The sequence below is a fragment of the Dermacentor variabilis genome, chromosome 1 (genome assembly GCF_050947875.1).
Source record: "Dermacentor variabilis isolate Ectoservices chromosome 1, ASM5094787v1, whole genome shotgun sequence".
Lineage (NCBI taxonomy): Eukaryota > Metazoa > Arthropoda > Arachnida > Ixodida > Ixodidae > Dermacentor > Dermacentor variabilis.
This window is the reverse complement of record NC_134568.1, coordinates 87,310,064-87,333,943: the sequence shown is the minus strand read 5'-3', so window position 1 is coordinate 87,333,943 and position 23,880 is coordinate 87,310,064. Positions and strand designations below refer to the sequence as shown.

Below are 23,880 nucleotides of genomic sequence, written 5' to 3'. Positions count from 1 at the left end.
TTTTATTCATTGTTTCTTTTTTTTACTTAGATGCCCCTGCCATTTTTTTTAGTGTATGTGTGCGACAGCACTTTGACCTCATGGTTGTTCCTGGGCGCGGTAAATGAATGATCAAGCGATTGGTTGAATTATTATTATTATTATTATTATTATTATTATTATTATTATTATTATTATTATTATTATTATTATTATTATTATTATTATTATTATTATTATTATTATTATTATTATTCGTTCCTATGACAAAACGAAGCGCAGCTTCAACTTTCCCTTGGAGCCTATATGTTGGCTTGTGCCATTATCTTGAGGAAACGCTGGCTGGCCGTTCGTAGACGCGACAACTGGTGTGATGAACAGGTTTAATTTAGCGAAAGTAAATAAAGATGGCATGCTCAGATTCATACCTACAAAAATTCTCAAGAAGTAAAAGGTGCCCTAATTGGTTTTCTAAATAACTAAAAGCGGCAATAAAACTGAAAGGCCGTGGACACAGAAAAACAGGGCAAACAGGTCTAGATAATTTTACACTTGAGTTTAGACGCTATCGTTGCCCTGCAAATTTTATTGTAAAAATGATCACTATGACCACATAGAACGTGTCGAAGCCAGCATAACACGTAATTCCAAATATTTCTGGAGATACGTGCGCTCTCACTCTTCTAAAAATAGTGCTGGAGACGTATGTCTTGTTGATGAAAATGGCGATGTTGTCTCGAACCCTGCTGATGTCCTTGCGGAACATTTTTGTTCGGCATTTGTTGTAAAAGATGCTTCTACCTCAAGTCACCTTCCTAGCATTCGCTGTTGTCTGTTAGTGCGAAGGACATTTTGATAGATGAACAGCATGGCTTTGTGTCAGGGCGATCCACAACAACGAACTTGGTTGCATTTTATGGCCCTGCTTCCAGCGTGGTACTAAGTATGGGTCAATTAGACGCTCTTTACTTTGACCTGAGTAAAGCATTTGATGTAGTTTGCCTTGAGTTCCTTATTACAAAGCTCGCGCAAATGGACATACCTCCTTCCATCCCTGTCTTGGAGTCAAATTACCTAAGCAGTAGATTGCACTTCGTTGGCAATAATGAACAGAGTTCTGTTGGCTACGAGCTCACTAGCGGAGTTTCTCAAAGATCTTTTCTTGGCCTTCTTCTCTTCCTACTGTTCATAAATGACATTTCGTCAGCAATTCAACGCGCATCATTCCTTCTATGTGCTGACAACTTAAAGCTATTTAAGTTTAAGACTGTCGAGAGTACCCGCGACTGCATTGACCTTATAAAGGATATTTTCTCATTCTCAAAGTGGTGCGGAGACAATAAGGTATACCCTTAAATGATTCCAACACTATGGTATTAAGTTACACACGTAAAACACGCCATGTTAAATTGTGACACACCCTTCGGGATGCTCCACTGCCCAGGGTCGACGAACTGAAAGATCTTGGTGTGTACTTCGGCAAAACGCTAAGCTACTCTTCACACGCTAAATATGCGAAACAGCGTGCCCTTCGCGCTCTTGGTATTGTTTGTCGTATACCGCATGACTTCCGCTCCCCTGTTGCCTTTCTGAAATCGTATTAAACTGTGTGCCTTCCACTACTAGAGTATGTCTCTGTATTTTGGGGCGGAACGTGCAGATCTAATTCTGACCTAACTGAGCGCACTCAGAATAAACTGATATCTATCTTCAAGCACCGCTTTTGCCGTCCTGGTGACCATAGTCCAGCCCTCTCAAGTATACCTCAACTCGCATCTCTAAAATGAAAACGTATTAAATCAGACCTTTTGTTCCTCTATAAGGTGGTCCAATGCAATATACATTCCCGGAAGCTTCTTGAAAATGTGCAATTTTCCGTGTAGCTAAAGTATACCATGCAACGTTCCGTGTTTTCTGGCCGGCATTTTTGCAGTAGTCACTGTCCTATCGCTCAACTTAAAAAAGGAAAGGAAAGAAAGTGATAAGTATATTATCAGTATTGGCATATTTCAGAGTTCATTTCTGTGTCTTGTATATATGCAGATAATCATGTTCCATGATTAACTCCCTTTTACGCCACCTCCTCGTTTTCTATTTCCCTATCTGTTTCTCTACCTCACATTGTGCTGTCTACCAAGTTTGTATTCTCTGTAGATCTTGTCTAGCGTACTACTTTTTACGTGCGCCAGACGAAGGCTCCGTAGCTGTTCCTGAGCAGTATAATAAGCATGATTTGATATTATTATTATTATTATTATTATTATTATTATTATTATTATTATTATTATTATTATTATTATTATTATTATTATTATTATTATTGCTGTTGTTGTTGTTGTTGTTGTTGTTGTTGTTGTAAGTAGCAGTAGTAGTAGTAGCTATACCTCTACGGCACAAGCTATACTGTAAGTCGAGAAATCAGTGGGTCATCTGGTTCGCGTGGCTCATTTGCATGCAGCCAGCAACAGTGGTGTCGCCGGCGCATACGTGAAGAAGTCTATACCGTGTTACAATCTGCGGCAAGAGAAAGCGAACGTCACGCATTCCGGTAGAAAGACCTGCAAAGTCCGCTGGGCCAGCAGCAGTACAATTACGCTAACCACGGCACCACTTGAAGAAACAACAGCCTGGGAGTTGCGTGGCTGGAATACGTTATATGCGCGCAATGCACTGCCTCTCTTTCCTTTTTAATCCTCCGTTCGCAGTTGAGGCTACCGCTGAGATTTCATGGCGTGTTTCTTGCGCCACTGCAGGCCCATATTCATTGTGCCTTCGCTCTGTCGAATAATTCAGCCTCACTTTGAGCGACCTGCTGGCCTCCTGGTTAGCATAGATGGTGGAGCGACCGCCCCGAAACGGCGCTGGTACCGGGTTCGATTTGCGGATCAGTCTTTAAGTGCGCACCCAACGAGAAAACCGTCCGTCCGTCCACCCGTCACGTAAGACGGCCGCTTTCAAGATAGAGCCCGCAGCAGCGAGCGACTTTACCTTCGTGCTGCTGCCTGTCGCTTCAATGCGGCGAGAACACAGCGCTCACGGAGCCGGCCCGTTTCGCAGATCGCTTTCGAGATACAGTTCGCGCGGCCGTGCCATACGCAGCCGCCGGAATACGTTTGGTCACGGTTAAAGGTTCAACTCGGATGGATAAGCGGCTAAACAGCGACAACGGCTTATAATGATCGGAACGTCATTGTTGCACCTGGCGCCGCTACCTGCAGTACTTCATTTGCTTGCGTTATCAATGTACGTACCTTGCGCCGCCGTTCGCACCAGTTCGTGTCGCCGCAGCGCTGTTGTTTATACTGGTCGGATCAAGTTTCATAACACTGACAATGACACCGGGCTGCGTGGAGATGAGCAAGCGGCACAATGCTTACGCATAATTATAGAGAACTCCCAGAGGAGTTTCTGCGTGAATTTTTTTTTCGTGCTTTCTCTCGGAAAAACCCGTATGGGTATCGGACTTTTTTTGTAGCTTCATGCTTCTGTCGGGTGGATGACAGTTCTCCATTTCATGAAATCATGTCCACTTTGCATATGTCCACCGAACTGAATCTCAATATGCAGATGTCTACGTACAGGTTGATAGGGTAGGAACTTCTGCGATTATGTGGAAGGTGCAGTTGGTACAAGACTTGTTAAACTGTAAAACTTCGAGAGAGGCCTTTGCAATGCAATGACCTTATAAACGGGAGTAACTGGACAGTTAGTCCTAAAAAGGGTGCGTTCGTCCCTCAAGGGATTAACTGCAGGAGTGTGCGTGCCGTGTGCAAATTTCGGAGAGTAAACGTTTAGTCCCTGTTCCAAAAGAGAGCAACGGGAGGACGAACGGCAACAGTTATTTCCCATGCACTCCGTTGTTTTCGTTCGTGTCGTGTAGTGACGCGGCAAAAAAGGCGCATATGTCTATAAAGCATAAATAGTTCGAAGTTCGTGCACCGTCTATTGAACTACATGCAAAGCAGCACTTCGCGTATTCGTGAAAAAAATTTCGTGAAATTTAAAAAGGTGGAATGGGGGGGGGGGGGCGAAGAGCCATGCACTTTGTGTGAGTGCACACCGTAAGTGAATGACTCACATTAAAAGCACGAGTCACTGATGGACTGTCAGATTATCTTGGCCAATAGTACCTAAGTTCCTTCCGTTTCAGGGAGATTACAAACCTAACTGAAGCAATGTGTAGCTCAAACGGGGCACACTAAGCGACAAATAAGTTGGCCTTCTCTGTCATCTTAGGTGCCCCATTTGCGCTCGCTACACGTACATCACGTAATGTCTCAGTTTAAATCATCCTAAAAATATTCGGGCAGCTTTCATTTTTTTATTCGCTTATGGTTGCAAGTACAAGCACCGTTAGATTCTCCTCGCATAGCATGCACAATTTCCAAGTTTTTTTTTTTTTTTTTGTATTGCCGCACTTGCGTGCAGATGCTCAACCTTGTCCCCATATCCTGTCTCGTCAGCCGAGCTCCCATGGTGAAGTGGTGAAGGGACGTGAGCTCCTACAGTCGGGCACTTTTCTTTCCAATTTTTTTCAGCTCATTAATCTTTTTTTATCAGCGCATAAATGGCTAATTTCGTTAATTCCATCTTTGAAGAGCATCGGAAAGAAGGACCGTTATTCCCAAGAGGAGCATGGGAAAAGAACAACTGTTAGTCCGCGAAGGAGTAACCGCACAGGGAGTAACAGTTCATCCCCTCGCACTTACCTCCTAAAGGGAGGAATGGTTGTGGCATATCAGTTCTTCCCTTAAAGGAGTGACCTCAATACCCCCTTTCCTCTTTTTCTTCTTAGAGTGTATAGTCACTGGGCTACCACGGCAAGTGTACATATATACATGAGACCTGCAGATGAATTCCACCGGCTCTTTCGGGCCATCCCGCATAGCAGGACACGAAAAACCACGCGGATTCCGCTAGCTCCAATACTAATCTGCGCAGGAGATAACGAGAATATGTGTGCTTATTATGATGGGTACACATTTTGTTTTCGTTGTTATCTTGGAGCAACCCGTTAGGATTACAGACCGTTTTAGAGCACAGCTCTTAGGCGCCCTTTCCTGCGGCGAGCGTCGGAGTTGTCCCTTGTAACCGAGTGAACGAACAAACCGAATGATGAAAGCGGACGCGGAGCGCAGCGGCAGATGAAAGACGGTGAAGGCGAAGAGAGCGCGAGGAAGAACGCGGAGGAGGAGGGTATATAGCGAAAGCGTGGGAAGAAAAGCGTAGTGCCGCGCAAGACGGTCTTTGCGGTTGGCGCGAGAGTAGCGCGCGTCGTGTGTATGCAAACAAGCGCTGCATGAGCGGACATCTGTCTGCCGTGGCTGCCATGAATCGCGCCCACGCGTCACCCACGCACCGCCTCTCGCGATCTCCCGATTAGCGAGGTAAACGCGCCACACATCGCTCCGTTTGCAACGTGCCGCACGAGACAGATTGTCCGCGCCAGCGAATATACTGCGAAAGGAAAACACGTATACAGCTGCGCTCAAATTTAGCATTAGGGAGTATCATAATCGCCGGTGAATTTTTTTTCTAAGAGAACCGTTCCCAATATGCGCGCGACGACCCCAGCACGTTGGATGCACTTGACGTAAATGATGCTCACTGCTGTCTCTGCTGAAACTGATTCTTTCGCTTTCTTCTCCGCATACCGTTCGAGCACGAAGAAGCACGCAGAGCCGAGCAGGGCGCGCTGTCGCACAATCCTTTGGCAACGAGCGGCCTGGAAATCGAGAATCTCGCCTGCGCATCTTGCCAGGGAAGCACAAACGCGACAAGTGCGCGTGGGAAGGACAGCGGGACTTTGCATGAGCCTTCGTCTCACTCCGTCTGCGGCGCTCCAGGAAGCGCAGCGCGTCCGGGCGGCTGCGAGGAAACGGAAATTTAGGGCGTCGCTTCCCGGCGCTGCGCGCGGAAGCCAGCGTGCCCGGCAGAAGCTGCACCGGAGGAGGGCTTTTCCCCCGCCGTCACTCCTCGCCGCGACGACACAGTTCGCGCGACCGCTTGCCCAGCCGCCGCGATCCCTCTCGAACGGTGCTGCCAGGTTCTTTCTATATGCCACCGCGCCGAGCCCTGAACTGGCGCTTAGATGGAAGCGAAGCTTACTCCATGGCGTAACGCGGAAGGGAGGCGCGGAAGCGCGAAAGCACCAATGTGCACACTATGTCCACGAGCTTCTGTTGCCCCGCCTGGCACATGCATATTTTTGTATCTTGGAGGCGGCAACATGCTGGATATGTGTCTCACCTTAACCGTTTCAAAGTGAGGTACATATCCAGCACATTACCGCGACCAAGATACAAAATTATGCGGATGCCACGCGTGGCAATAGACGCTCGTGGACATTAAGCTGTGGCATATGCCGCGGTCGCAGTGCGGATACCCTTGGTTTCGACTCGCGATGTTGCTCGAAGGCGCGAGTGTCTGCGCATAGACTGCGGCAACGCGGCCAATGCATGGTACAGCAACAAGCGCCGGTGTCCAGGTCGAGCGCTGAACTATATACACATGCGCATCTAGCGCGCTCTTTCGGGGAGACAGCCCTCGTTGGCAGGGGCGTTACGGGAGCCACGACTCATTTTGATATGCAGATACGGGCAATCTCAGAAAGGATTGCCACCTCAATCACCGTTCAGTGCACCTTGGCTCTCGAACCCCTGTCACAGACATCTGGTGCACCAATGTTTATAAACTTTCGCTGCCCCCATTCAGCATTCTCGGCACAACTATATATACTTTTGGGGAGATGTTTCGGGAGCTGTTTCGAATAGTGAAGTTTAATTGTAGGGTTCGAACTGCACAGTGGGCTTTGAGGGACGCCGTACAGTGAAGGGTTTCGTATTGATTTCGACCTCCTGGTGCTCTTTAACGTGCATCAAAATGCAATTATAAACGGGCCCTTTTTATTATTATTGTTGTTTTTGTCGTTGTTCATTTCTCCCCGACCGAAATGCGGCCACCGTCGTCGGGAGCTGAACCTGCGACTTCGTGCTGCTCAGCAGCAGAACTCCATAGGCACTCCGCCCCGTACCGCGGCGGATACTTAAAAAAAAATAACCGTTGCTGATTTTAGTTGTACTTTTTTCGTTACTGATAAAGGTTTCGGAGTATATCGACGCGTAGAGTATAGGTGATTAAATAAAGAAAGGGTGCTGTCATTGGACGCACAAGATTAACAAATGTACTGCGAGCCGTACGATAAGTACGCGCTTAGCCTTGAGTTGGGAAAAACTATTCAGAACAGCCCGCACAATGACTCTATAAAGTCGGGCAAGGACGCGTACAGCGGCGTCACGTAACAGAATACGCGACGAGGTTTCCTGAAGTCGCCTCACTGCTTCAGGATACGTTTCGCAATGCGACTTCCTTCTACAGTACGCAACCCTCGGGTAAACGATCTTCAATTATGTCAGTAAAAAAGAAACTTGTCGCAAAGGAAATCAGTCTGGGAGCTGACTCCATGTTTCAAGGTATACCAAAGAATCTTTCTCGAGACTTGTTGTGCAGGCCTACCACTATCTTTTTAAAGGTCTTTTTTGCTCGCATGAAGCATTTACCACGCATGATGGTTTCGTGCACCTAATGTATAAACAGGAAAAGTTAGCCTCATTCACAAAGCTGTTCGCGCGCTGTAGTTGTTGCGAAGCATTGACGCCGGATAATCGAGAAAGGTATCATATTAGGGGATTTGGTGGGTGAATCACGAGCAGTTCATGCGGACGAAAAGCTTCGTGAAATTGATTTAGAATTAGGATGGGTTTCTCTCCGGTCGCTCAACGATCACCAGCTTCGGAAGTTTCACGCCTCAAATTTCCACGCCAGCATTTCAGAGGGGACAAGTTGATACCCTTTACTGCGACCTCAGCAAAGCTTTTGACAGGGTCAGCCACCTGCACGGCTTATGGATGAGCTTACGCACTTTAATGTTGACTCTTTAATTGTCGCTCGCCTGCATAGTTACTTTCTTGATAGATCACGTTGTCTTTGCGTCAACGACCAAATATCTTCTTTGTACGTCCCTCAAGGCTCAATGTTAGGACGACTCCTGTTCTTTAGTTTCGCTAATATAATTTATTCCGCTATCCGTAATTCCTCAGCACTTCATTTTTAATTCAGTGTATTCCACGCCCGCCGTGGTGGCTTAGCGGTTATGGTTGCGCTGTTAAGCACGAGGTCGCGAGAGCGAATCCCGGCCGCGGCGCGGCCGCATTTTGATGGGGGCTAAATGCCAAAGCGTCCGTGTCCCGTGCAGCGGGGGTACGTCAAAGATCCCCTAGTGGTCAAAGTTAATCCACAGTTCCCCACTACGGCGTACCTCGTAATTAAATCGTGGTTTTGGTCTGTGAAACCCCAAAATTAAATTCAGAGTGTCCCATGCTAACGTTAGCCAAGCTGTTAAAAAAGAAACTGGTGGAATATACATTATGAGACCTACGCTGTTCGACCATCCGTCCACTTCCGCCGCCAGGATAATGTTTGTGTGCTTGTCACCTGGCTTAGTATATCTGGCTTAATATATCAATTGAACAAATGAAAAATTTTTGAACTAAGAGCAGTACTTCAGATCGGAAAGCTGTTATTGCACCCTAAAATGACCCATTTGGTTGTTTTCAGCAGGCTATGTACTACGTAATTATTATTTTTTTTCAGTCTATTCCTAGCGCGAGAAATACGAAAGGTGCCGCGTGATACACACAACGCGACATCAGCGATACCAAATGTGATTTGAAGGAACTAACTCGGCTCATTGCCTTACTCGGTAAACCCGTGGAAGCGGAAAACTATAGGCGTTGGTGTTGGCTTGTCACTGATCGCAAGCTGCATGTTCTGCGTGACGATCGCATGCCTACTCAGTTGGTTGCCGAGTCTGACGAAGAGCAAAGTCAGCCCCTTCAAATCCCTTTCGGAAGCACTGGTTTCGCGGTACTTGTATTTCGCGCGCTGCGAATAGAGCGAGGAAAAAAAAAATATTACGGAGTATATACAGCAACCGTATGCAACCGAAAGCGATATTTTAGGACTCAATAGCAGCTTTTCCATCGGAAGTCGCGCGCTTAATTCAAAAATAGAAATAAATGTTTATATACTCTTTAATTAGTCAGATAGTTAGTACAGAGAAATTATCGTAGTGGCGGAAGAGGACTAGTGGCCTAAAAGTAGGTACTACAATCGTATGTTTTACCAGATTTCTTTCCTTCTTTCTTTCTTCCTTTCTTTCTTTTTTTTTTTTTTGAGAGCTTGGCTAACGTTACCTGAGACACCTTGTATATGCCGATGATATCAATATTCATCGGTATATAGAATCATGATTTTTACACTCTTGAGTAGCTGGAGTTTATTTTTTGATGATTGGGACGGTTTCTGAGGGCGGGCGCTGACCAATCGCGATCGCGAACGAGATGAGGGCGAATCGGTACTTACAAAATCACATTACCTGTTAACATGAGTTGCAATGGTGTTTTGTATTCATTTGCATGGGCCCAGAACTAGCAGTATTGCTAAGGACCCAGGTGATTTTCACCCACGTTTGTAATCATATATAGAAATAAACTGGTGATGATGATAGCGAAGGCGTTTTCCACTGACACGCAGTGCTTACATACGAACGAAAAACCTTATTCATAGGGATCTCACCTGTCGTAATAAGTGCCGTGAATCCCTTGAAGCGCCCGACGCGCACAGCTGGGTGCTACCCTGCACCATCACGCGGAGAGCCGATGCTCACGGCCACTTGATGCAAAACAGCATTGAGAGGTGAGGGAGACAAACGTCCAGTCCCATCTCGTTACGAGCACTTTACCCGTTACGTAATGAGGAGGCCGCGACACCGACACATCGGGTGTACGATCGCCGTCGCCGGGACGGTCGGAACGCGACGATCACGAGACCCATTTCGCTGCGGTCGGCATCTTTTCATCTCGCGTCGCGTTCCCCCGAGGGAGCGCGTTCTCCGCGTTTCGCTGCGCGCTCTCCGGCGGAGCCGCGCGACAGCGTCTCGGCTCTTGCAGGTCATTGCCAGTCGGCCCTTTTCTTTCCACGCATGCGCGGTGGCCCTGCTCGTCTCTCCGGCGCTATCTCGCTTCCGGGTGTGTCGCTTTCGGTCCTTGCCTCCACTTGTTCTCGATGGCCGCATCGATGACCCTTGGCGCATCGACTCGAGGGAGGTGCGCGCGTGATGACACAGCAAGCAGCCGGTGCGCGAAGAATTACCGCACGGCGAAGAACGTCTACACGCTCCGAGTCTTTCGGTGCGGCGCAGACGCGTTCCAGGGATGACCGGTGACACCGTGTTTATTATCTCGTTTAAGGATGCGATCGGAAAGCTGTGAGCTGGAATACCCGCTTGCGGAGTGACATGAAGGGGAAAGCAGCGGGAAGAAATGATGTTGGTCTTTCAGAGGGAAATCCTTTCGAGATGCGAGTTTTGTCGCTCGTCGCGAAGTGCTTGACTTTTGCAATGTCGTATACACGTCAGCGAGGCACGCTGTGTAGTTCGCGTGAAATTTAGAGCGAATGACAGCCCCGTAATGCCCGTGCGGATTTCATCGCAAATCGGAGCTCACACGTCCACGAGCAGCGCTGGCCGACACTGCCAGTGTTCAGTTACGGATACACCTACGTAAATACCCAAGCAAGTGGACGGAAGGGCGGCAGTCGTCGCCGTGCCTCGCATGCGGAGCATTGCGGAGGCTGTGGGCTGGATTCCCAGCGGAGCCTAGTGGCACATTTTTGCACCTTCATGTTTCGTTTACATTTATTAAGAATATGAAGGCTGATGCAACACGTAAACCTTGTTTGTGGTTATTCCCAACGTGTGATTAAGAAGAACAACAAAACCCGCCCTGGTTACTTAGTGGATATGTTGTTGGGCTGCTAAGCAAGAGATCGCGGGATGAATTGCCGGTCACGGTGGCCACATTTTGATGGCGGTGAAATGCGAAAACACCCGTGGTACTTAGATTTAGGTGCACGTTAAAGAACCGTAGGTGGTACAAATTATTCCTGAGTCCCCCACTACGGCGTCCCGCATAATTAGATCGTTGTTTTGGCACGCAGAAACCTATTCTTTAATTTTTTTTTTTTTGAAGGCGAACAAAGTCGCTTTTCTCTACGCATCCACTGGCTTGGCACTGGCGGACCCAGAAGAAGGCCTTGGAGATACGGGCACCGCTCAAGGCATCAGCACTACGCTACCCAGCATCATCTTGCTTTTACCCTGCCTGTACCAACTCTATCGTTACATACGTCTACGCGGATAAGCGCCTTCCCCTCCCACCCCCTGCCAATTTTTAATACTGCCCGGGATTCGTCGCTGCTGCCTGTGGCTTCATATGGTCGCTATGCATGACTAAATGTCAAGCCCCCACTGTTTTCCTTATTCCTGTAGCTTCGGATTTCTTTTGTCACATAATGAAACTGGCGGCGATACCTCGTGAAATAGAACACCTATTAGAACAAAAAATTATTCTACATAAAAGTTGAAGCGATCCCATTTCCAATGGGCGGTTCTTCACAAATATTTATGAACAAAAAACGGAGGAGCCAACAGCGGTGAAAAACCTAAAGAGTGTATATGCATATAACGGCGCCTCGACGCGCTCTCTCGTCCAAGGGACGAGGGACCGCATCGAGACGCCCTATAGCGCGGTGGTTTCAACCAGCGCCTTTCTCGCCACGAAATGGAACCGAACAAAAGTCAGAGGAAGGAGCGTAAGCAGTGGTTCGAGTGGCAGGAAACGTATCGCCAACGTGCCGCGTAAGCAGGTTACGCATATCTTCCGAGCAAACGTCCTCGCACTGCGGCGCGTCTGTAAGATGCGCTGCGCTCACCGCCACGTCGCAGATAGCGGTCGGTGATTGCAACGTTAATATTTCGAAACCTCAAGCCACGTGGTTGAGAGCGCTCCTGAAAGATAAGTTTGTCATCACTTTGGTTGGCAAACAAAAGGCGATGCATTTGCGTCGGCGCAATCTTCTCGAGAAATGCACGAGGTGATGCGCGCTGCGAAACCTCAGCCCGACTATGTAGCATTGACTCATGCGCAACTGATCAGGGAGGACAAGGGAGACGATAAAAGCTCATCACGCTAGACAATACATAGCATGCGCCATGTAAAATAAAAGCTCTATTTTTCCAGCATGCGCATAAGTGCGTCGAGCGGCCAGTCGCGCGGCAATTTTGCGTGTATTCGCGGGCTCCTTTCGCGCTCGAAAAAACACTTTTATGTCGCACGTATTGAGGAGCAGAAAACTGTATCGGGAGTTTTTGATGCCGCTGTACAATTTTCTCATTGACACTTTTCATCTAATTATAATATTTGAGGAGTTGGTTAAGAATAATTATCTAATTAGGTGGTATAGAGAAGGACCCGGCGACCTGCGAGTTCTTGTGAACGCAGGATTCGCTTAAATTGCCAAGTGCGCTCATCCTTGACAGAGAGGTGCGAAAGCGCCGTCAAAATTGACGGGCAGTCGGTACAGATGCGCACCGCAACCACTCCGCGTATAGTTTCGTAACGAAGTCCAGAGCCTCCGCAAAAGCGATAGTCTCAGCGCTGTATATGCAAAAAACAGTTCGAGTATCTCCAAGTGACGGCAAACAACATTACCTTTGTTCTGTCCAGACGTGGCATTCGCATATTTTTTGAACTCTGGCTAACGTTAGCTGGGACACCCTGTACATACGATCACGCCTTCCGCTCGGCATCATTTAAAAATCAAAGTTTCTGTTAATAATTCGAATGGGCCGGTACTGAACAGTCACAGCGTCCCCGTGGTTTTACTTAGGTTCCAAAAATCGGATATAACTTAATCTTTATTTTTCACTTTTTTGAAAAGACGGTAGATCGAATGCCGTGTGATTAAGGTTCGTGGCTCGTATACTAAAGCAGCACACGCACAAAACAAAGAAAAGGCGTTCCGCATATGCTCGGAAGATATATGTGCGCGCCCTTACGACGGTCGAGAGCAGCAAGCAGACTGTTTGGTGTGATTGCCCGTCGCTCACGACAGCGTCCAGGCGAGTTCAACGCGCTCCTCTGCGCAGGCACCCAACCCCGTCCTGCGCGCCGTGTGGCTGTTGCCGCTGCTCGGCTGCTGCTGCTGGGGCGGCTTGGTGCTGGGAGCTCTGCCCGCGCTGGCGGAAGGCGGAGTCGGGCCCGTGTGGCGCGCCGTCTCCAGCTCCAGCTACTACATCGCCGACGTGAGCTTCCCGCAGCCGAGAACCCGGCGGGCGTTCGTACCTTCACCTCCCTATTGCCCCGAGACGGGGCGCACTGTTTGTGCTCAAGTGGACGACTATCCCACGTGCGTATACGCGTGCATCTTGCGCGCACATTGGACGCGCCTGTCCGGCCGCGATGGTATTGGCCCGTGATAGACATGCTTCGCTGTAGAGCGCCCCCCGTTAAGCCTCAACTTTACAAGGAACAAGTATCCAACGGATTTTCGGCATCGGCCGGCGTCGTCAAGGGCAACGCGGCGCTGGGGGGCGACGCTCGCTCGACGCCCAAGTCTGTCCATGCCAGATCACAGCGTCGACGCCTGACGTGGCTAGCAAAGCATGAACGTCAGCCGCGTGACGCCGGCCGGTGCCACGCGCCGAGAATATGTCGGAAACTTGTTCCTTGTGGTTGGGGCCCGAGAGCAGGCGCCGCCGAGCATCGATGGCGAACATGCACTATAGGCGATCGATTGGCTCCGCATTTCGACCCTCGCGTCCGCAGTCGTGGGCAGCGCAAAAGACGGAGAAAGTGAGACGAAAAACACGGCGCTCAACACAAACACGGTCTTCTCGCTTCCTTCGTCTCCGTCGCTCTTTTGCGCTGTCCACAACCGTGAATCTAAACCAGCTTGCCCGATTATCTGATCTCTATCTTGTTCACGCACAATGAACGAGTCTGGAAATGCTTCTTTCAGTTATATCTGTATTTGACAGACAAAGACCTGCTTATTAATCACACATGGTGAACCATGGGGACCCGAAAAATTATTTGAATTTGAATTTATTTCTCGCAACTACATAAACTATATAAAATCTCAAGATGATACAGGGACAAAAGGCAACGGGTGCCTCACAAAGGTCCCGGATCGCGCCCAGTAGCAGCAGTGCACCACACATAAAAAAAGCCAAATTTGCTACTAACAATTTTTATTAATTCAACAGAGAATTGTACTTGGTGTTTAAGTCTACAGCATAAATGCATCGCTATTTTAGGTAATAATATTCTCGAAGTCATACACAACGAAGTACAATCAACATAAATTACTTGCAATATTCACAAGAAAAAAAAAAAGACAGCAGATGCGCGTGACCTTGGAGAATGACAACCTGATTTCCAGCGAAGCTGTTTCTTTCGAACAGTTGCAATAAAAGCTTCAGTTTCTTGTAATTATATAGCATACTTGAATAAGTTGCCCGTATATACAGGGTGTCCCAGCTAACTTTAGCCAGAGTGTCAAAATATGCGAATCACGTAGCCGGACAGAACAAAGGTAATGTTGTTTGCCGTCGCTTCGAGACACTCAAACAATTTTTTTCATTCCACCTAATTAGATAATTAGTCTTAATTAATCAACTCCTCAAATATTATAATTGCATGAAAAGTGTGTCAATGAGAAAATCGTAGAGCGACATGAGAAACTCCCGATACCGCTTTCTGTTCTTCAATACGTGCTACATAAAAGTCCTTCCGAGTGTGAAAGACGCCCGCGAATGCACGCAAAGTGCCTCGAGCGACCAGTCGCGCAGCAATATTGCGTGCATTTGCGGGCTTTCACGCTCGAAAAAAAAAAAAAAAAAGACTTTAACGTGGCACGTGTTGAACAACAGAAAGCTGTATCGGGAGTTCCTCATGTCGCTCTACGATTTTCTCATTGACGCTTTTAATCTAATTATAATATTTGAGAAGTTGATTATTTAATTAAGACTAATTATCTAATTAGGTGGAAAGAAAAAAAATAGCTTGAGTATCTCCAAGCCACGGCAAACATTACCTTTGTTCTGTCCAGCTACGTGGTATTCGCATATTTCTAAACTCTGACTAAAGTTAGCTGGGACACCCTGTATATTACTGTTCCGTTTGAAAACTTGCCCGTAGTAATGCTTTGGAGCACTTCGTGTTCGGAATTTTTAAAGAGCCAGTAATTCATCAACACAACGTTACTTCGCCATAACATTTACCATGGCGACCTCCCTCCCCCCCTGCAACCCCCCCCCCTCCTTATTCAATTTTCGTTGAATTTGATATCGGTTGCGTTCGCAGTTCTCCCAATGCAATCGGATGAATTCTTCGTTCGCAAAACACATTCATAAAGATCTGGATCGCTTGCATGCGTAATTTGCTGCAAATGTCGTAATCAGTCCCCTGTCTATGACGTTTACAAACCTATTGCCCATAATGCGCCCCTTATTTTTTTCAAATATAAACAAAATTTCTTGTTTAGTTCACCGAGGACATCGCTGAATTAAACCAAGTTGGAACGTGTTATGACGCCCGAAAATAGGGAAAGAAAAACGATGACTCAGTAATCATTTGCAGCGCCTATAACCAAACTAAGACCGTAAAAACTTCGTCGCATATTGAATTTACCATGTCCCCCCTCCCGTTTCCTCAAAATATAACCCTGTTGTAACCTATAGCTATGTCGGGACACAGGGAAGCATAGCTGTAGCGGTCATATCGAACGCTCTCACACTTCAATAAGAATTTTTTTACAAAGGCTGTGTTTGATCCAACCGCATTTAACTTCGCACAGACCGGTTCCGTAGCGTACCACCAATTTTCGTTAAATTTTGTCTTGGCGGCTTTTGCAGTTCTGCCAGGGCAGTGGGCTCAAATTTTGCCGGCTCATTAGACACGCTGAAACACTCTGGAGTGCTTGCATACATAATTTATTGCGAAAGCCCCAATTACCCATCTATTCTGAACTTCACCTCCACATCGCTTATTAACTTGCCCTTACAGTCACCAGCTATGGCAGATATGCAAAGAGGGAAGGCAGCTGGGGAGGATCAGGTAACAGCAGATTTGTTGAAGGATGGTGGGCAGATTGTTCTAGAAAAACTGGCCACCCTGTATACACGATGCCTCATGACCTCGACCATATCGGAATTTTGGAAGAACGCTAACATAATCCTAATCCATAAGAAAGGGGACGCCAAAGACTTAAAAAAAATTATAGACCGATCAGCTTACTGTCCGTTGCCTACAACGTATTTACTAAGGTAATCGCAAATAGAATCAGGAACACCGTAGACTTCTGTCAACCAAAGGACCAAGCAGAATTTCGTAAAGGCTACTCAACAACAGACCATATTCACACCATCAATCAGGTGACAGAGAAATGTGCGGAATATAACCAACTCTTATATATAGCTTTCATTGATTACGAGAAAGCGTTTGATTCAGTCGAAACCTCAGCAGTCATGCAGGCGTATACGGAATCAGGGTGTAGACGAGCCGTATGTAAAAATACTTAAAGGTATCTACAGCGGCTCCACAGCCACCGTAGTCCTCCATAAAGAAAGCAACAAAATCCCAATAAAGAAAGGCGTCAGGCAGGGGATATGATCTATCCAATGCTATTCACATCGTGTTTACAGGAGGTATTCAGAGACCTGGATTGGGAAGAATTGGGGATAAGCGTTAATGGAGAATACCTTAGTAACTTGCGATTCGCTGATGATATTGCCCTGCTTAGTAACTCAGGGGACTAATTGCAATGCATGCTCACTGACCTGGACAGGCAAAGCAGAAGGGTGGGTCTAAAAATTAATCTGCAGAAAACTAAAGTAATGTTTAACAGTCTCGCAAGAGAACAGCAGTTTACGATAGGTAGCGAGGCACTGGAAGTGGTAAGGGAATACATCTACTTAGGGCAGGTAGTGATCGCGGATCCGTATCATGAGACTGAAATAATCAGAAGAATAAGAATGGGCCGGGGTGCGTTTGGCAGGCATTGTCAGATCATGAACAGCAGGTTGCCATTATCCCTCAAGAGAAAAGTGTATAACCGCTGTGTCTTACCAGTACTCACCTGGAGGCTTACGAAAAGGGTTCTACTTAAATTGAGGACGACGCAGCGAGCTATGCAAAGAAGAAAGATGGGTGTACCGCTAAGGGGTGGGATAAGAAAAGAGCAGATTGGGTGAGGGAACAAACGCGAGTTAATGACATCTTAGTTGAAATCAAGAAAAATAAATGGGCAGGGCATGTAATGAGGAGGGAAGATAATCGGGGGTCATTAGGGGTTACGGACTGGATTCCGAGAGAATGAAAGCGTAGCAGAGGGCAGCAGAAAGTTAGGTGGGCGGATGAGATTCAGAAGTTTGCAGGGAAAACATGGCCACAATTAGCACATGACCGGAGTAATTGGAGGAGTATGAGAGAGGCCTTTGCCCTGCAGTGGGCGTAGCTAGGCTGATGATGATGATGATGGTGATGATGATGATTATGATTACAGTCGCCAAACATAACGAAGCTGCCTTCTTTAGTTCAGTGAGGACACCAGGCGAAACTAATATATCACGCACGAAAAAGTAACAAGAAAGAAGATGAGGGTTCAATAATTACTCGTAACGCTTCTAAATAAGCCAGAAAGGTTAAAACTACGCGACACATTGCATTTAAAATGCTGCCTATTCCTTCAAAGTATAATATATCTGAAACGCAGAGTTGAGTTGTCTTGGGACATTGGGAAACATAGCAAATAGCAGCAGCGTGATACTTTCGAACACTTGCTTACAATTTTTTAACGCTGTATTTACTCAACACGCATTTAGCATCACACAAAAACTTGGCGTATTCTTCCTCTTATGTTCGCAAAATTTGACCTCAGTTAATTGTTATTGCAATTATGCCAGCGTAGCCATCTAAGTTTCACACCGCTCGTAAGATAGACTAATAATGCTATGGATCATTTGCATACGTATTCTTCCCGGAAAATGCGCATTTAACCCACCCGTTTGGAACATTGCCTACACATTGGCCATACCATGTCCATAATTTCCCCAGATATGAACACAATGCTTTGTTTAGCTCACTGAGGACACCGGAGAAACAAACTAGGAATCTCGTAATACACACGAGAACACATGAAAAAAACGGGGGTTTAGTAATTATCCGCAACATTTGCATTTAAAGCAGGAAAGTGAAAGTTTCACAACGCATTGCGTTTAAAATTCTGTTTATATTCACGGGATTTCAACCACATCTCGTGCTATTGTTTTAGGACTCTGGGAAACATTTTGATTAGCGGCTGTATGACACCCTTTAATGCTTCAATGAGTAACTTTCTACAAAGGCTGCAATGAACCTACACAGAATAAACGTATATCGCTCGTCACTTGGAACATTGCTTCCTACTTTGAATAAATATAAACACCGTGCCCCGCATATTTTACCGAGGATACCGGGGGAAACAACTAAATGCTGTGTATAACGCATAAAAATTGAAAGTGACTATTCAGTAACTGTTTTCAGAGCACATAAGCAACCTACACAGTGCAAATTTTCGATACATGTCGCCAAAAAGTGGCCCTCATTTTTTCAAAATACAAGGTATCTGCTATTCTTGCTCCTGCTCGGAAACAAGTAATAGTGTATCTCTTATTTAGAAATAGTCTGAAAATCAAATCGTCATTGCAAATTCGGAAGTGACCCATGCCTTTAGAAAAAAAAATCAAGTCAGTGTTCCATTGGTATTGAAATGGCTCTGCACGTTCGACCAAGGTTATTTTCACGAGGATATCCACGATAAGTCCTGACTACAAAATGAAATTCGACAGTTATACCTGTAAGAGGTTCGATTAGATTGTTGATGGTGATAAGATGCTGAGACTGCAGCGCTATGTATGTTACATGTGGACAGAGATTCAATAGTTCCAGCAGTTGGCAACCGAACGATTTCATGCCGTAAAGCACGCCAGTCTTTGTGCGCGGCTGATTATAATACTTTATCCTGACTTCCCCTTCACCCGCAGGTTATACGCAGCACGCTGATTGTGTTTTTGAATACGGATATAGCGGTCCCAAAAGAACTGGGCATAATGCAAGTTGCGCAACCTGACAGCTTGTTAGGGCGGGAACTGCCCAGCGCCAGGCGTTCTCCGCAACGCGAGCGTGTATGGCAAATCCCGCGCGTCGTTTGTTACAGGGCGTATTGAGAAGGCACAAAAGACAATCCTCGCTATCCAAGCAAGGGGATGCGTAATAAAAGAAAGCATTACTTATGTGGTCACTATAGAGAAAGAAAATTTATCTTTAGGTGTAATTGGACTTTACAGCGTGCGGCCGAAAGTGCCTGCTTTCAAAAGTGCGTGTGCGTGGGGGGGGGGGGGGGGGGCACAAATGACGTACTTTGCCCCCCTCCCACTTTTGACAGTCGGGGAGCAAGTGCCCCCCTTGACCCCCCCCCCCCCCCCCCCCTTCCGCCATCCGGTAGATGCGCCTATGTTCACACAGTACAAAACATGGGGTACTGGAGAAATATAAGTATAAAAAGGAAAGTCCTCCAACATTTATTTGTGTAATACCATTTCCTCATATTATCACTGTTTATTGTCAAACACATGTTCCAACACGTGCCGGCGCACGTATACGTCCTCGCCGACGTTGGACGTATACAGGCGTGATGTTTCATATACCACCCGCCCGCTTGCTCTCACGAGCGTCACGACATCTATACGGAAACTTCAGGCTGAGTCTCGGAAGTAACAGCGTTTTGCGATGTCTGAATGCAGTGCATTTTCTTTTTTTGAGCGCGGAACGAGCTGGCGTTGCGTTGAATGCCACGTGCCGGAGGTCACGCAACCGTTGCATAACGCAACTGCTGCTCGTGATGTCCGCGTATACGCCGTGGCGGCAATGGAGTTCCTGGCTCCTTAGCACTCACGGTCAGGATTAACGATCGCGCTGCGCGCACGAGGCCAAGCAGCACTGAACAACGGGCGGATGCATACAGCGACGAGCGCGCGCATGTCCGGATTTCATGCCCGCGTTTTTTCTCATCCTCCGCAGCCAAGAAAGCAAAGCGGAAGGTCTCGACTCGAAAGGAAGAGTGCTCGTGTCGCTTGCCGCTGCCGTGGGATATCTTGTTGCCACAGCGGCGGGAACGCGCGCGCGCGACCGGCAGCAGTAATTGCGGCGGCCGTCGCGGCGGTGAATCCACGATGGCTCAATTACGCGCGCCGCGTGCGAAACGCCGCAGCTGCGCTGCTAGAGTGAGGCGCTGCCGTCTATGCTGCCGTGGCCAGAGTGGCTAATGCTGGTAAGTTGACGCACACGAACGCGCACCGCGCGCTCGCGGGGAAGGGCACTGTGCAGACCGAAGGCCGTGTATTATTACGTCACCGCACGGTTTGCACCCGAGCACGCGTGGCGCTCCCAAAGGTGCCCGAGTTGCCTCCCCTCGGACGAAGCAGTTGTTGTCCTTATAGCAAGAGAAGTGCGCGCTAAGCCCGGTCGCAGAATACCACGGGCGACTTTTAATTGAATTAAGAACGAAGAAATACGAATACGAAAATGAATAATATGATTTGGATCGTATTACAAGGTGGTGCCAGAAGTGGCAAATGACGTTGAATCCAAAAAAGTGTGTGCACATGCGTGTTTCCAAAAAAACAGGAACAGATTGAAACAGCTTACAGCCTAAATATGTATGTGATTACAACCGAACCAACATGCAAATATCTTGGCGTTGTTTTATCGCATGATTGCTCATGGAATTCCAATATTGATTATGTTGTTGGTAAAGCAGCAAGGGCTCTTAACTTTATCCAATGGAATTAACCTAAGATGCGCACCCCAGAATTTAAAGAACACAGCCTACCTCACCTGTATTAGGCCGATTTTGGAGTACGCATGCTCTGTATGGCACCCGATGCAGGCTAGGTCTATAGATAAACTTGAAAAAAAAATTCAGAATAGAGCTGCGCGGTTTGTTTTAGGGCGGTACAAGCGGACAGACAGGTGTACCGCTATGAAAGCGGAATTGGGTTGGGAATCGCTTTCTTTGCGCAGAAAAAAAAAAACTGCGGTTGGAGTTTTTCTTTTGTGCCTTTCATGATAACACTGGATTGCTTGTAGTAACTACTTTTATCAGCCCAATTACATATCCAGTCGAAATGATCGCCGATACAAAGTGAAAGAGTACCGTGCCAGGACAACTATGTTTTACAATTCCTTCTTTGTGATGACTGTCGGAGATTGGAACCGGCTGCAAGAGACCCAAGTGTGCTGTATAGATGAAGAAATATTTAAGTCTGTAACCCCCCTGCTGTAACGCCTTTCAGGCAAAGCGGGGCACTCGCTGAATAAAGAATAAAGAAAGAAACTGGCAACGACCGGTCAGTCCCGTAACCTGTGATGCCACAGGGAATTCGAAGGTGGCGCCACCACATGACTTTGAATTATACGTCGCTTTCTAACCTCAACCTTGGTAAAAGCGACTTGTTCGCTACTGTACAGTCTCCTTTAACGATGAACTCTGCGCAAAATGACGCAAGCACCACACTACTGTACGCCGACTGTCATGTACAGAAGCAAGGTATGAGTACGGGCTAGTTGGTATTGCATTGTTTCAAACATCACTTACAGCGCATACAAGGACAAGGGACCAAAGTGATGTTTGAAACAACGTCATGTACAGCATGAGCACCACTGCAGGGCGATTTATTTGCAATTTGCGATCCTGTAATAAACTCTCTAGTCACGATTAATTTTAACGTGTCAATCTGTTGATGCCACATTGCAAAAGTGAGCCAGGCGTTCTCGTTTACAATTCAGACCACAGTTGCCTGGGATAGCTTCCTTGTTCAGGTCACCTGCCTTCTGTTGCAGCAAAAATATCCAGCAGAAATATCCAGCACAATTAGGCAATTTGTTCGCCGAAAGCACGCTAAAATAAATGCAATGAAGAAAACCGTAAACATGAATTGCAAGCTGTGAAATAACAAGAAGGTGGTTCTTCCTCCGTAGTAGCGCGACCTGCTTTGCAACACATTTTCTTCCAAACTAACAGCAAACGGGAGTGAGTGCGATGTCTTTCAATCAGTTTATATATTTCCACTGGAATTGGTGAACAGTAGCCATTAATAACGGAGACAAGGATAGCAATGTTTACCTTCCCTATTCCTCCTCAACACAAAGTTTCACTCCCAGCAGGGGCGGCGCCGATAACAATGTCATCCCCATTACTCCTTTCTCAGGTGAGAGAGAGTAAGTGATATCTTATACGATACTGTGGGCTCCCTGCTGTGGGCTCCCCTCGTAAACATGCGAACCAATATTTGGTTCGCATGTTTACGAGTGAGCAGTGTTTGCAGGGCGCGAACGTTTTCTCACCGTTTCTCTCCTTTAAAAGCAGTTTTTAAAACTAAATGTGTTGCTTTGTTCTTTTCGAACTTTATGCGTTCAGATAGACGCCGTTGACTAGCCAATTAATTAAATACTAATGAATAATCAAGTTGGTTCTATAATCGACCTCCAGCCCCTTAATGGGCATTCTGCATACACCACTCTGTATGAACTGCGCTCCGCCTGATGCAGTGTCGATATAGTAGCAGATGGTTACTCGCCCCACGAACGTCTGACACTTTCTTCCACATGGTGCCGCTCAACGCTTGCAATTACAGATAGAAATTAAAAATCCTGTCAATGTCTTCTCCTTCGTCCCATTCCCTGCAGAGTAGCATGTAGGCGAAAATGTACTGGCTAGATACTCTGCATTTTCAATAAAGAGCTTTCTCTCTATCTATCTTGTCTATGTCCATGAAACGACGAAGCTTACTTTAACGGAAAAGAGAAGCCTGTAGTGCTCGCACATGCAATGATTCGAAAACATGGTATGCATATGGCCCGCGGACCCGGCAGCAAGCTGAGGCAGAATTCGGCCAATGTCAATGACTCTCGGCCGCGAAGCAAGTTTACAGGTGTATTCTACAACATACCGTGCGCCGATTAGAAATTAATTTATATCGGCGTGACAAGCGTCTTAAATAGACAGTTAAACCAAGACCAGAATGACGCCTAGAAGGGCAGTGCTACAACAAACGTTTTAGCGGAGCAGGCGCCTACATTAGGACGGACGCAAGGTATATCTTGACGACAGATCGAAATGTGTAATGACGGCTTCACGTGGAAGCGCTCACCCTTCAAACCACTGACAACACCCTTAAGAATATAGGTGGTAATCCTATCACATGGCTCTGCCTGGCCACGTGGTGCTGCGTCGAACCCTTCACACTACAGCGCTTATACAAACGCGTTCTGAGGCAGCACTCGTATAGCTTTCAGTTTTACTATTATCGCATCCGCGGCTATGGCGTTAACTATCTTCGCGGTTCTCCAGAGCGCCGCTTACGCGTATCCGTCACCACAATAAATGCTGTTTTGCAATGGAGCACTTTCTCTTTCATTTTTTGCTGTTGCCACGTGCTTAGCTGCATACCAACCTAGAGTTATTGACAGAAGGATAGAGAGGAGTGCTTGAGGTTTCATAGCAGTGTTCCGTAGATTCTGGCCCGGGATGGTGTAACAATTTTATTTCAATATTTTCCGTTTCGTGCTTCGTTAGGGGAGAGAACGACGCTCCGCCTTCGTTTTCACCAGGATCGACTGTTCATGAGTGGCGTGGACGACAAGAAAAGTCGCAGGTTCGCCGGAAAGGCGAAGCATCGATTGCTATAGCAAATTAGTAGACAGCTATACGAAGTAAGGATAGTAGCTTTATCGGCAGTATGAACTTGTAAAGATTCGCTTACTAACTAAATTAACAAGCATGACTTCGCGCATGCACAAGCAAACGTGAACGCATCTCTCTCGATGACTGGTTACACTCGCTGTCAAAACACTCTATATATATAGTGAGGAAGCGCCGCAGCAGCAGCGAGCGAATTGA

The 23,880-nt window shown here is 46.9% G+C and overlaps 2 protein-coding genes across 3 annotated transcripts in view; one reads left to right on the top strand and one right to left on the bottom strand.

Moving 5' to 3' along the window:
- The window catches only part of LOC142580181 (glutaredoxin-1-like), a 122,289-nt gene extending 112,447 nt beyond the window's left edge, over window positions 1-9,842 (bottom strand). Inside the window, exon 1 of one of the 2 annotated variants that reach the window (XR_012827627.1) lies at window positions 9,616-9,842. Coding sequence is in view for 1 of the 2 variants with exons in the window: in XM_075691061.1 (XP_075547176.1) it covers window positions 9,616-9,684 (69 nt within the window). In the remaining variant the exon portion in view is untranslated. The remainder of the gene's footprint in view (window positions 1-9,615) is intronic. The other variant, XM_075691061.1, reaches the window with a different exon arrangement.
- The window catches only part of LOC142580171 (uncharacterized), a 90,586-nt gene that overhangs the window by 51,361 nt on the left and 15,345 nt on the right, over window positions 1-23,880 (top strand). The window contains exon 2 of the mRNA XM_075691041.1: window positions 13,028-13,287. Within this exon, the coding sequence (XP_075547156.1) occupies window positions 13,028-13,287 (260 nt within the window). The remainder of the gene's footprint in view (window positions 1-13,027; window positions 13,288-23,880) is intronic.